At 33.6% G+C, this 13,348-nt stretch overlaps 1 protein-coding gene across 11 annotated transcripts in view; it reads right to left on the reverse strand.

Annotated features, from left to right (window-relative positions):
• Positions 1 to 13,348, reverse strand: part of CACNA2D1 (calcium voltage-gated channel auxiliary subunit alpha2delta 1) — a 365,044-nt gene that overhangs the window by 44,382 nt on the left and 307,314 nt on the right. For 9 of the 11 annotated variants that reach the window (XM_048302698.1, XM_048302701.1, XM_048302697.1 and 6 more), the window contains exons 13-18: positions 12,587 to 12,665; positions 10,521 to 10,570; positions 8,800 to 8,889; positions 5,749 to 5,817; positions 4,050 to 4,124; positions 2,690 to 2,764 (exon numbers count right to left, since the gene is read on the reverse strand). In XM_048302698.1, the coding sequence (XP_048158655.1) occupies positions 2,690 to 2,764; positions 4,050 to 4,124; positions 5,749 to 5,817; positions 8,800 to 8,889; positions 10,521 to 10,570; positions 12,587 to 12,665 (438 nt within the window). Of the gene's footprint in view, positions 1 to 700; positions 773 to 2,689; positions 2,765 to 4,049; positions 4,125 to 5,748; positions 5,818 to 8,799; positions 8,890 to 10,520; positions 10,571 to 12,586; positions 12,666 to 13,348 lie in introns of those variants that run through there. The other 2 variants (XM_048302702.1, XM_048302704.1) reach the window with 2 other exon arrangements.

Consider the following 13,348-nt stretch of genomic DNA (forward strand, 5'->3'; position numbering starts at 1 on the left):
TAAGATTAAGCTTGTTAACACATGCTTAATGGACTCACTTCAGTGACTATGTTTATTTGGTGGCACATCCACCTGTTCTCTCCCATAACAGTGGGAAAAATACATCCACATATACAGACATATACAAAGAAAATTTTCAATAAAACATAAAATTAAGCACTTAAAAAAATAAAATGCAATGTAACTAATTACACAAACATAAAAAATAGTTTAAGCTGTTTAAAATTATATTAAGCTTAAAATAAAAAGATTTCTCATTATGCTTTGGCATAGTTTTCATGTAGTTCAGAAATAAGAATGTGATGGGAAAATTTTTAATTATTTTAATATGCTTTTGAACTTGTTGTTTGTTAACTTTTCTCAGTTGTGCCAACAACTTTACAAACTTCAAGACAATTTCTCAAAATATCAATTGTGTTGAACCAGTTGTGATTTGAGGAAACGTTTTCAGAAAGAAAGCAGAAGACGTTCAGAAGAAGGAAGCATTGAAAGTCTAAGAGACCCTCACCTCTCCAAAGGTAAAGATGTAGTTATGTTTTAGTTTACATCTATTGAAAAATTGCTGTCAAAGAGGGTTAAGACGTTTGTTAATGAGTTAATGGATATCAGGAGGTTCAACTAAAATTAATATGACATGTTAAAGAAAGTCCATGAATTCTAAATACATCTGTCTTTGTTGTGAACCTTAGTTTTAAACTGTAGTTCTTGTATCAGTCTAAATAGCATGCACCACCCCACACAAACTGGGAGTGAAAAAGTCTAGTCTGTGTAACTGTTAATAACAACAATAACAATAATAATGCAAATGCTTAATATTACATTTAGACATTTTTCTACAACATTAAAACTATCACTTATAAAACATTCTGTTTTAAACACACTCTAAATCAAAATTTTGAGCAGTATGGGAAAGCATCTCTGGACTTCCATATCCGACACAGACAAACCATGACAATTAATATCCTAATAATCCATCTCAGTTTGCCTAGACATAGTTGGGATGAGCCAAGTTTCTAACAAAGGTTTTTGTTCTCCAGGGCTGTGTGACAATGCTGCAGGATAACAGCACATATGAGATGAACAAAGTCCATATCCATCAGTTTCTCACAAGACTAGACCCAAAATCAGAATATTGCATTGCTTCTTTTTACATTACTCTTGTGAATGAAAAGATAGTTTAATTTGCATAGAAAGATAAGTAGGCCAATCACCATCACCTAATTACCATAGTCTCTAATTAAGAAAAGATTGGGTCAGTAATGATGCAGATATTTGTCTCTGAAGAATTCACCAAGAAAAATCATCAAATCAAAACTTTCATTTTTTTAAGACATGAAGATCCAATGCAGATATCCAGAAACTGAAGTCCTTCTCAGTTATGAAGATTATATAAAAACCTTCTATTCCACAGTTTTCCTTTTATTTTTTAAGAGTCTTTCAAAATAAATCAAAAGGGATATCTCATTATTAGTTACAGTTGAGTAATTCTTTCCCTTCTTCAGAAGCACTTTTTTCTTTCTTGTTATGTTACACATTTGGCAAAAGATTTCAAATGTATTAATTACTTCACCAGGAAATTAATTCAAATATTCACAAAGCTGACTTCTTCCAGCTTAAGAATTAAATTAATCACTAAAATATGTGGATGAATTCTTAATTTTTCTTCTTTCTTTGACAGTTAAAGAAGTTATTTTAACTTTGTCTTTTATATAATATACTGTTATGAATTCAAGAGACAGTTTACTGAAACTATGTTTCTAATGGAATTAAAATACAAGAATTTTCAAAAAGCCCACTAAACAGAAACTTGTTTCATATGGAGAAACCTTTAATTAAAACCAAGATCAAAATTCTGATTTCAGGAAAAAAAAATCATCCATTCATGTTGAAATTTCTCATCAAAGTCAGGGAGGCAAGTTATTTAAGGCGATATATATATTTAAGGAGATATATAATGTAGGAGTCTCCACAACAAGGAGAGGACTGTAAGGACAACAGTTAATGGATAAAGACCTAAACTGAAATATTTGGTTTCTATTTTCCTGAAATTTGAGGAAAGTTGTGTCCTAATCATATTTAGATAAAAAATTTCATCTTTAAACTTGAAACACCTTTCTCAAGTTAAACTACTAAAAATCTAATGTTCTGGGAAGTTGTACTCAGCTAAATCCATCCCAACTCTGCAGATCAGGTTTCAGCTCTGGTAAACAGAAAATAAGCAAATAAATAAATACAAAAATTCAAGTAAAATACATTATGTTTGCCACTGATTTCTTTGGTTTTTCAAATACAAAAATTTCAATTTCTTAAGTAAGAAAGCATCACAAAAAAAGGTGCACAAAAGCTCCTCAGTTTGCTTCAGGATTCTTCACAATGACTTTGTACTTTTCACAATGATGTTACATCTACCACTAATTGTTTTTATATTAATATGTGTATTGAAATACTTCACATATATAAATGTGCATTCAAAATATACAACTCTTTTTATTTTATTGATAACCAAATTCAATACAAGCCAAAGATGGTGGATTGGATGAAGCCATGTATGTACCACAGATTTTCCTAACACCCACAAAACTGCGAATTTTCACTGTTGCTCTCTGGTACCTTCAGCAGATCCTAGTTTCTGATTTTTTCTGACAATATTGCCTTATTACAGAGAAGTTAATTAGAAAGTGTTTCATACCTTTGGTTGGAGATTTGGATGCAGTAGCACATACCCATTAGGATCAATTGCAAAATAGTATCCATTTGGACAAAGCTGAAAGAAAGAAATGAAGTTTAGCATTACATGGTTTTAAGCAATGAAGAAAGAGTAATTAATGGTTTTCAAGAAATGCTCACATTGTGGAAAACACACTGCCTCAGGCATCATGAAGTATCAGATAATTAACATAGAGAAAATAATTTCTTAATATTTACATTTTAGGATCATAAACTTGGAGAACAATTTAGGCTTCTAGGACCTCTGAAGGTCAGCTGGTACAACCTTTCTGAAAGCAACTGAAAGTACAACTGAAAGCAAAGCTAACTACAAAATAAAGCCCATCTTTGAAGCTGGACTAGGTTTCAGAGGTCTCTCCATAACCTCTCTGGGCAGGCTGCTGTCTTTTTTCCTTAATTCCAGTTGGAATTTCCATTGCCACACCTATGTTGATATCCTCTTGTTGAGGCAATGTCGAGGTCCATTTTCTTCACAATTCCTCTTAGGTCACCCTTAGGTTTCTTCTTCAGCCTAAACCCATCTCTCTCAGCTTCTTGCTGTGTACCAGGTACTGCAGACCTTTGGCCAACTTAGAGGCTCTGCACTGGGCCTCAGTGTATTTCTTACACTGAGGAGATGAAATGACAGAGTACTCCTGATGCAAGTATTCACCACACAGCTGGTTTATACCACCAGGACACACTGCTAACTTATGTTCTATGTGTCCTCCACCACAACTCCCAGGTCCTTTCCTGCCCTCTGAGGCAGTCTGTCCCAGCCTGAACTGTGGTGTGAGACTATTCCATTCTAGATGTAGGACTTGCATCTGCCTTCAGTCAAATTTGTGATGTTCCTTTTCTTCCTCAGTGGTTGTTTTCCACAGTATTTTCATAGAAGTTCCACAGCTAGGTGTCTATTACATAAATAAATCAGTTGTACAGAATAGGGTACAGACAGAAACTTATACTAAAGAAATTTTCTATAAAGAACTGTCCTAGATTAATGGCAAATATTATCAGCTGAAATGACTGTGTACCCTACATTAAGAACCAAGCACTTAACTAAAGAGCAGTGCCTTAAGGTATAGGAAAATAATTACTTGTAATATATCCCCCAATGTAAAAGCTGACTTTTACAGAGTGCATCCTGATGGACAAATCACACATATACGGCTGGAGACAATACCACAGAAAATATACAACAATAGAAAAGAATATATGAAAAGAAGCCTGCTGATATTTTGACTCAAATCCTGTCATTTCTGTATGACTTATGGAAGAGCATGCACAGAAATCACACATAAATCATGCATAATGAGAAACCACCAATGCAAGCAGCTTACCGTAAATCGGGGAGTCAGTTTTTTTATGTCCTCCAAAGAGACATCCACCCCCATTACTCCAAGAATCAGCTGATTCTGGTAAAATTCAAAAATGTTAGTATATATTTGACATATTTACAATGCAGAATTACTGCAACAGTCAGTAAATTTGTGCTTTTGCCTTCATCTCGTTTGACAGATAGATTTGAGAAGTTGCCTATTTAGTCATGTGTTTATTCGAAATATTTTAAATAATGTCAAACTGATCCAAAATAAAATTTAATAAATTCAGAATTTAGTGTAGAGTATGAAGATTGTTTCTGAAGATGGATACTTTCTGGCATGACTAAACAATATATATAAGAACAAAACAGGTGAAAGCAAAAGCAATGCAATTATATTGCCAGTTGTGTAGATACTAAACTACTAGCACCAACACAGAGCTACTTTCCATGTTTAGGTTGGGCAATTGGTAAGTGAGACCTCAAAACAATTAACTCTTTGGGCTATAGTATAATGATGAATGAAAAATATTCCAACACAACAAAAAACCCCAGTGAGTATAAGAATCATCAGCATTTTAAATCAGGGACACAAGCACTATATTTATTTCACTTATATTTTTATATTTATTTCAGTATATTTTATATTTATTTCATTATATTTATTTCACTTTCATTTATTTAATATTTTCCTACTACAGAAAAGGAGGGCAGTCATTTACATAGTGTCATCTGAATCCCTTCTCCATATGAAATAAATTCATAACATTTATTGAAGCAGGTATCTCGCAGCCTGTAAATAAATTCAGGTAGAGATATAAATTGAGCAGATTCAAGTTCTCTTCTTGCTCCTGTGTACTAGATCACGTCTGTTTTAATTCTCAGAAAGACATCCTTTGATAATCAGTATTCTGTCACTTTGAACCAGACTCGGTCAGTTCCAGGCATTGTCTTGTAGATAAGATTATGCAACTTTGTTGGTTTATTGCTTTGTTTTTAAAAATAAACTAAGAGAATTATTCTGAAAATAAACTAAAGAAATGACAGTGATCAAACACTCATTGATTCATTCTGGGTCTATGTAATATCTGAGATGCATCAAAGAATATTTTGTCTAAACTTCTGTGTACTTTGACCTGAATGAACATGGGTACACTGAAAGTACAATATTTTACCGCACATTGTAAAGCATATTCCAGGTCTGGTTTTTTGATTTTGTGAAGAGGACACAAACAGATGCCATGTTAGACAGTAATAATGATGGGCAACTGTATTTATTTAACACTTAGAATTTAATCTAAATATACAGTGCTCTTTTCTATTATCATTACAACCAATTAATTTATATTCTCTACATCACTGCCTTTTACCCTGAAAATGTCACAGCCTCCGAGATTTGTTAGAAATTTACCTGGACATTATTTCTGGGAAAGGTCTAAAGAGCACTTAATGCATTCCCACTGGCTAAGGCACAGGGATAGATAGTGGAATGTCACACCCTGAAACTTGGAATGACAAAAGGGTAAAAGAATGCACTACATTTTCTTGTTCCCAGGAAGGCATCAGGTAACTAGATGTGACCCCTTTGTTTCTGATATACAAGAGAATTTAACTGCGAAATACTCTATGGAAATACACATATTTCAAGAAATTTAACATTAAATTTAATTTATGTAACAGTTGCTTTTTTTTTTTTTTTTCTTGAAGGAAAAGCTTACGATTTTCCCATTTTGTTCCCTTGTTAGGTTGAAGACAGGCAGAGTTCCTGTAATCACAAGTCCCAGCTCCTAGAAAGTAACCAATAAAGAAGCAAGAAAAAGAATTTTTAACTAAAAAAAGGAAATGTTGAGCCATAATACATTAGAACAATCTAGGAATTAGTGTAGCTAAACACTGACTTTCAGTTTGTTTAAAAAAAAAAAGAAAAAAATACTACTTTCCTGACTTGATGCAAAGAAAAGTTGAAATTATGACTTTTTTGTGTCCACATTTTAGGGGGAATAATGTATTATTTTTTAAAAATAGATGATGTGCAACAACTTAAGATATAAAAGTTTCAAAACCCCTAAATATTACGAAAACATGTTTACAGCTACAGTATCCACTATGCATAAAACTATGGAGAAAGGGAAGGGAAGGGAAGGGAAGGGAAGGGAAGGGAAGGGAAGGGAAGGGAAGGGAAGGGAAGGGAAGGGAAGGGAAGGGAAGGGAAGGGAAGGGAAGGAAAGGGAAAATACAACAAGTAAAACTACTTTTTCTATCATCACTACTTTTCAATGGTGTGCAATAATGTCCATCATCAGCTTGGCAAAATCACGTAGTCTCCTCTCTTACTGAGGCAACTGAGGCAAGGAATTTGCATTTATTTGTGAAGATATAAGAAATCTGGTTTTCCTTTAGTAACATTTACAAATCATACTGAAAATAGGATCCAGAAAACCACATGTTCAGATAGCCAGGAAAGTTTAGTTTTCTTTCTAAATTGCCCATAGGGAGATTTGTACCTTTTTTTTATGTGATTGTTTGGGTTTTATTTCATATTTTTTCCCTTCATTTATGCTTACTCTCCTTCTACATAGTTCATTGTGGAGTCATATCCCTTTGTTTCATTTGAAAAAAAAAAAAAGCTCAAACACTATATGAATCCACTCTGGTGAAATCTGTTCTCCATTCTCCCAGTCTAGTAAGACCTTTTTGAATTTTAAACCATCCCTCATTAACTTATATTTGTGTATCGAATGAAAGGTGATGAGGTCAGAGTTAGAAGAGTTACAAGCAAAGTGAGGTGGATTTTGCAGGAAAATAAGAGAAATAGAGATGAATCAGTAGAAAAGAGAGAGGACATTATTTAGAAGAAACATTGAAAAGATACATAATGAAACAGGAGGGGGATGTATGGGGAATAACACAATCTTCCCCCTCCCCCCCCCAACAAAATAAGAAAAAAAAAGGAGAGAGTAAAGTTAGAGAAGATAATAATTATGAATAAATTATGCCTAACTTGTAAAACTAAAAGTATCTGAAAATTCTGGGTTTATCTTGAAAATGAAGCCAGAGCAACACAGTAATAGAATCGGAAGGAAAAGAGCTAGAAAAGAGGTGTGAACTGCTACAAATACATCAAATTATTAAAGACATATTGAAAGCCAGCCTGAACTGAAAATACCTCTTCAGAAATTTATAACCTGAATTTATGCACTAATGTGTCCTCATGTAATACACTTTGCATTACTTTAGTCTTAGCTACAAAACAGCCACTGGACACTAAGAGCCAAAGATAGGAATAAATCCAGGGAGACACAAGCAGGAGAACTGTAAGCCCTACATAGGGGAATTGTTTTAGGGAATTTAAAATAATAAACCAGTGTGACAACTGAGTCCCACTCCCTTATACAACCAAGAATCAGAAAAAGTCTTCAGAGGGGGTTAGATACATCTGTGCCTTTATGCTCTCAACTGTGATGAGAAAGTCCACAAATTTCAGCCTTTACCTCAATACTTTACCCTGTGTTGTCCTACTTTAATTACATATAATTATGTATATATATGTGTGTGCATATGCACACACAAATACATGTATATATAATTACATATTCACAAACACACTTATATAACACATGAATGGAGAAAAGCTTGAAGGAAAGACTGAATGAAGCCACTGAATATATAAAGTAACACAAAAGTCAACAGCTTCCAGGTGTCACCTATTTTACTTGACTAAACAGATCTCTATCCCTAGTTACAAATTTATCTTTGGCTTTACAACAGGATATGTACAGAGCATAAGAACTTTTGTCATCACATCCTTTATGTTTCCAGTAAGTACCTCAATGATAACAAAGAAAACACAGTTCATGGACTTCTGGGCATTGAAATTTCAAAGGAAAACTAGTTCCTCTGTGTCATGCTCAGTTATATTGACGGTAAAAATTTTATGTTGATAAAAAATTGACAGTATTGCTGCCTGACGGGAAGATGTGCATTTTGACATGGCTTTAGATGACTACGTGAACTTGGATAAATTCGTGATTCCAAACGACTGTTTTGCAGTAATTTTTGCCCTCTTGCCCAGAAGGGGGTCATCCAGAGCAAGAGATTAGATTGCTGCTAACAATACTTTTCCTCCTGTAGTTTCCTGAATGTGTTTGTTTTACAAGACCAAAGTCATAAATTCAGCAGTAAGAAAGCATTTCATACACCTTTTTGTTAATTTCCCCAGTATATACACTGTCCAATTAAAGATTAAAGAAATCATTACCTTGAGCAAGAAAGCAATCAACTATAACAACCATGACAACTTAAAGATTCAAGTTAAAAATCTTTGCAAATACTCAGTAATACTTATAGATTTCATTCTGCCTGGAATGTTCTTTGGAAGGAAAAAAAAAAAAAAAAAGAGGAAATCTAAGAATTCCCCACCAGAAACTTAACACATGACTTTTACTGCTGTAGGTACAACACTGGAACACTATTTGCTTCTTTTTTTCTTTTTTTCTTAAGTTGAGAATGACAGTGACCTACACTTTAAAGTCTGCAGAGGATAAATTGCTTTTCTCTGTTGAATTTCAGGACACTGAGAAGAATATTAGGTGCAAGTAAGACCAGCTCATTATAAATAGGTCTCTCCCTAGAGGTTGTTGCATTGATGTGTATAGATGTTAGAAACACAAGAATGTTTGGAACTGTAAGAAATTGGATTCTTGGGAAAGCAGACCCATATAGTTACTGATTTGCTAAAATTCTTTAGTAGAGATAAATACAGATCATACCAGAGCATCCAGATAGACATTTGTCCATTGGACTTGTTTGGCTTGCTCTCCAGCTAAAACCATTGGTCTTCCCAAGACATCCAGATATTCCTGTCAAAAAGTGCAATAAACTTATCAGAAGGCAACTATTACATCAAAGAGCACAAACAATATTAAAATAAACAATAATAAATAAAAAAATAAAATATCAGGGGAAGAAAGGAAATCAAAATTCACCACTAATACAGGAGGAAAATTTATTTTAAAAACTTCTTTAAAATTTTACCACAAAATAATTCAGTGTTCAGTTTGCAGTATTTACTGACAAGGTAGTTCCTGTATTTCAGTCTCAGTCACACAGACCTTACACACTCATAACCACCACTCTCTTTCCACAAAATGAGAACTACAACTATTTTTATTCCAAAATTAATTGCTAATGACATAATGAAATTACATGCAGATTACAGAACCTTCAACCCAGAAGAAACAGTGGACAATGGAGGGTGAGTGGTGTAACATCTGGGTATGTTAAGCTCCTACACCAACAATTTGCATAACTTCTATTGGAATAAAAGCAATCAGAGTTATAAAACCTCTTTTTCCTGCCTTGCTTCAGTTTGTGAGTATGGCTAAAGCTGGTGATCTTATGAGATGTCAGATTTCTGGACTGATTTGGGAGGGGATGCCATCAAACTTTTTTCAGTCATCAACTTTTTCTACTTGTCTGATCTTATTAGGGATACTCCTTGCCAGACACTGTCTGGAAGAGTTTAACAGAATCAAAGGACTCTTATTCAAGCCAAAAAAGGACTCTTAGTTTCTGCCAAAAAATAGCATGCCTGGCCTTGGAAAGACAAAGAACTCCTATGATATTTCTCTGCTGTTCTGGACATGTCAGTACCTGGACTTTCAGACAACTGAAAACAATACTTCTTTTTCTTCTACAGTTTTCTTCTTCAGTTTGGATCACATAGAATAATCCAGAGTCCTGTAACTTTAATCACCTGCAGGCAAGTCTGCTAAAATGTTCCTGCGTCCTTTTTGAAGGGAAAAAGTGCAGTGTCTCCCAGAGGGGTTGGATCCATCCAGGTACCTCTCCTATAAGCAGGATTGTAGTGTGGCACCCAGACGAGTTCAGATACCCTAGCAGGGCTATCCCCTCACATACATCCACAGCCTCCTCCATGTAATACAAACTCTTTCGATCATGCAGAAAGTATGGCAGAAGGTGAACTATGAATGCCTGGACACATCATAAAAAATTACTGGGTTTATAGGACTTTATAATAAAATTGCTGTCATGTCTCAGCATCGAAGTTAGAGGGACCATGTAAGGCCCAGAGGAAAACTGAGCCACAAGCACAGACCTTGTGCAGAGGCCTAGAGGATACAAAACACTTCAGTCACTCTATGGTGTGCACATGGTCAGCCTGCTTTGGAGGATGTTAACGTGATCAGTGTGCACTCAAGCCACTGTTGGCCATCTGGCCAGGACAACAGGGATCACATTTTAAACTGGTTCATTGCAACCACTTAAAAGAAAAAGTAGAACGTTTTAAGAGAATAATCCCTCATATGTAGAAGAAAGCCTTAATTTTTTTCTCTTCTCTTCTCTTAGTCTGGTGTATCTATGAATTGAATTGATTTTAGCAGAGGTGAAGAAGAAACATATCCAATAACAGATATTACTCCACTTTCTGTGTGTTAAAACTCAGTCTGGACTTAGCCAACTCACTTACCTGGGTGTTTATTCTTATGGCTCCAATAGATGGAATTTCATAATAATAACCTAAAATTTGAAACAGAAATAATGCCATTTTACCATAATAGATTGCTGGCCTCTTAATCCTGGGGAATTTAATTTATCTTATAATTTCTACTTTATGTTTTATAAGATTTATTGTTTATGAATGAAATACTTTTTAGTAGATGCCACCACAATGCATGGCCATATGATGGTTCACCACAGCATTCAGACCAAACTACTTACTCTTAAGCAATTGGAGTTTACAATGTGTTTCTTTTGTCTGTTTTGTTTAAGGCCATATAATATACTGAGCTTGTACTCATGAAATCCCAGTTACTATGACGTGCAAGTATATTTAATGTTTATATTAATATGCTGTGACAGCAACATAATTATATGCTGAATGCAAGCATAGCTATGGTCTGCCACGAGAGTGAATTCATAGTACAAAAATATAAGGCACTCTGTGGAATGAAAAAAAGCTAATGGCTATTTCTCCTACACAGGCAACATACATCAGAAATGTCTTTATTTAGCATTGGGTTTATTGCTCATTTGTTTGAATTAAAAATATTTAAAATATTGCTCATATAATAAGAAGCCAGGCACTGAGATACATCTTCAGTCCAAGAAAATTTTAAGCCAAATTGGAAGGAAGGGGCAGAGGATTAGAGAGGTAAAAGTATTGAGATTATTAACTTCCTTTGCTGTAAGCAAAATCTTTTAATTAAGGAAAAATGAAATAAAACTGTTTCTTTGGATGTGCAAACAAATAAATACAGGAATTTTGGACAGAAAATTATGATCATTTTGCCTCAATAGTAAGATGACATAGGTGGTTATGCTTTAAACCAGCTGGTCCTCATTTGTTTTAAAACAATGGAGGTCACATGTACACAGTATTTTCAGACACAAAGATGTTAGTAAAAACAAGAAATTCTATTCAAAACACAAATGTCAATTTTCTGTTAGTATCTGACCATACAATCTACTCTTCATGAAGTTGTAGTATCTTCTTCATGACTTCTCAGCATACTGAGGATTTCATTAGGTTAAAATACATATGCTATTCTCCAGACTATGGATTCTTCTACATATATTTTTTTTTCCTGTATCTATGCCTTTCTCTTATCTTTGTTTATGTTATTCTTCTACACCTGAGCATATCTGTATCTCCTTCCCTGGCAGTCCTAATTTTTGAGACTTGTTGTAATCTAGTTCACCTCTCACCTCTTGCTTCTCACTGGTTTGTAGAATACTTTTACATTTTCAGTCAGCCTGGAAATTGCTCTATTTAAAACATGAGTGAATATTTGGTAAATTATATATTTTCTATTTATTTCTATTTGTATCTTATGTCATCTTCTACAGTTATATTGTAAGATATTTGAGACACCTCTTTCTCACACTCTCTTAAAATGTTTCTGAACACATTTTTCATGTAAAAATTTCATGTAGAAAACATTTTACTTCCTTAATTTCACCTTTTTTACTTTTCTTTTTTTCCTACATAAAGAAATCAGGGAAAAATAGAAAATACAAGATGCCCTCAGAAACTAAGAAGTCACAGTAAGAATAATTTTGATATTTTCATTAAAAAAGGGAAAAAAATTCTAAGTATGTTTCCTTGCAAGTTTTAGAGAAAAACAGAAAGAAATGTAACCAGCCAACTAACCAAACAAAAATCCCTTTGTCCAGACCGCTTAATTTAAAACAGCTTTGCTTAATTTCTTATCTGTCATCAGTTCCAACTTTACATAGATGGCTATTACAACAAATATTCTCAAAACTGAATCATAATGGCTTATTATTACAAAAACTACTGTGGTAGTTTTCGTACAATATAAAGTTTTAAATAAAGTAATAAAGAAATAAATATACCAGTTTCTTGTTAACATGCCATTTTTTCATACATATTATGTAATAAAATAACTTCTGGAACTTTTATTAACAAATACAATAAAGCTAAAAATCAAGCTGAAAAATCTATCATTTTTAGAGAACAATAAAGATATCCAAAGCTCTAGTGAAGATCAGTTTAAAAGAAAGACACACTACCTTTATTTTCACAGGCCATCCACTGTATGGGTCCTTTGTCGTAATTATGTTGACCAACAGAAAATGTGAACACACGTACCTGTGCAAGTTAAAAACCAATGCATATAACAACAATAAATCATTTATTAGCTGTGAGCCTCAAGGCAATGATACCTGGATTTTTCATGCATTTGAATAGAAAAAGAACATTATGAATTCTCCAGTTTTTGTCACCATAACAAATATGAGAGATGCAATAGATAATATATTATGGTATTTTATGTATTCCTATTATTTCTTCCATGAAGTAGAATCAAGAAGAATGTTCTTTCACATATCCTTTGTACTTTAAAGATCTTACATTGATGATCATTCATGAAGTATTTTAATTTTTAGTTTTTTATTCTAGGGTGGTAATTATAACTCTTCAGGTTTTGTTAAATTAGTTGACAAAATCTATCAATATTAGATGCTCACCAATGAATTGAAAAGAATATATGTGGGGCAGTAGAATTCAAAGCAATGCAAAACAGAACATTTTAGGATATAAAATATGAAATTTTCAGATACTATACAAAATAAGTTCTCATTTTGCTCAGACTCAGTCTTCTTTATGTAAAAACACTAAATTCGTTCAATAGACTTCCATAGAAGGGTTAAGCTTTGATCTTTCACCTTAAGCTCTTGATATTCGTTTAAGCTGTGGGTTTTTTTAGCATAATTCATTTATTTTTACACAATGCTACTCCAATCCATCTCAGCAACTGTAAGGAGTTATGGCTT

Source organism: Corvus hawaiiensis, chromosome 4 (assembly GCF_020740725.1).
Source record: "Corvus hawaiiensis isolate bCorHaw1 chromosome 4, bCorHaw1.pri.cur, whole genome shotgun sequence".
Taxonomy (NCBI): Eukaryota; Metazoa; Chordata; class Aves; order Passeriformes; family Corvidae; genus Corvus; species Corvus hawaiiensis.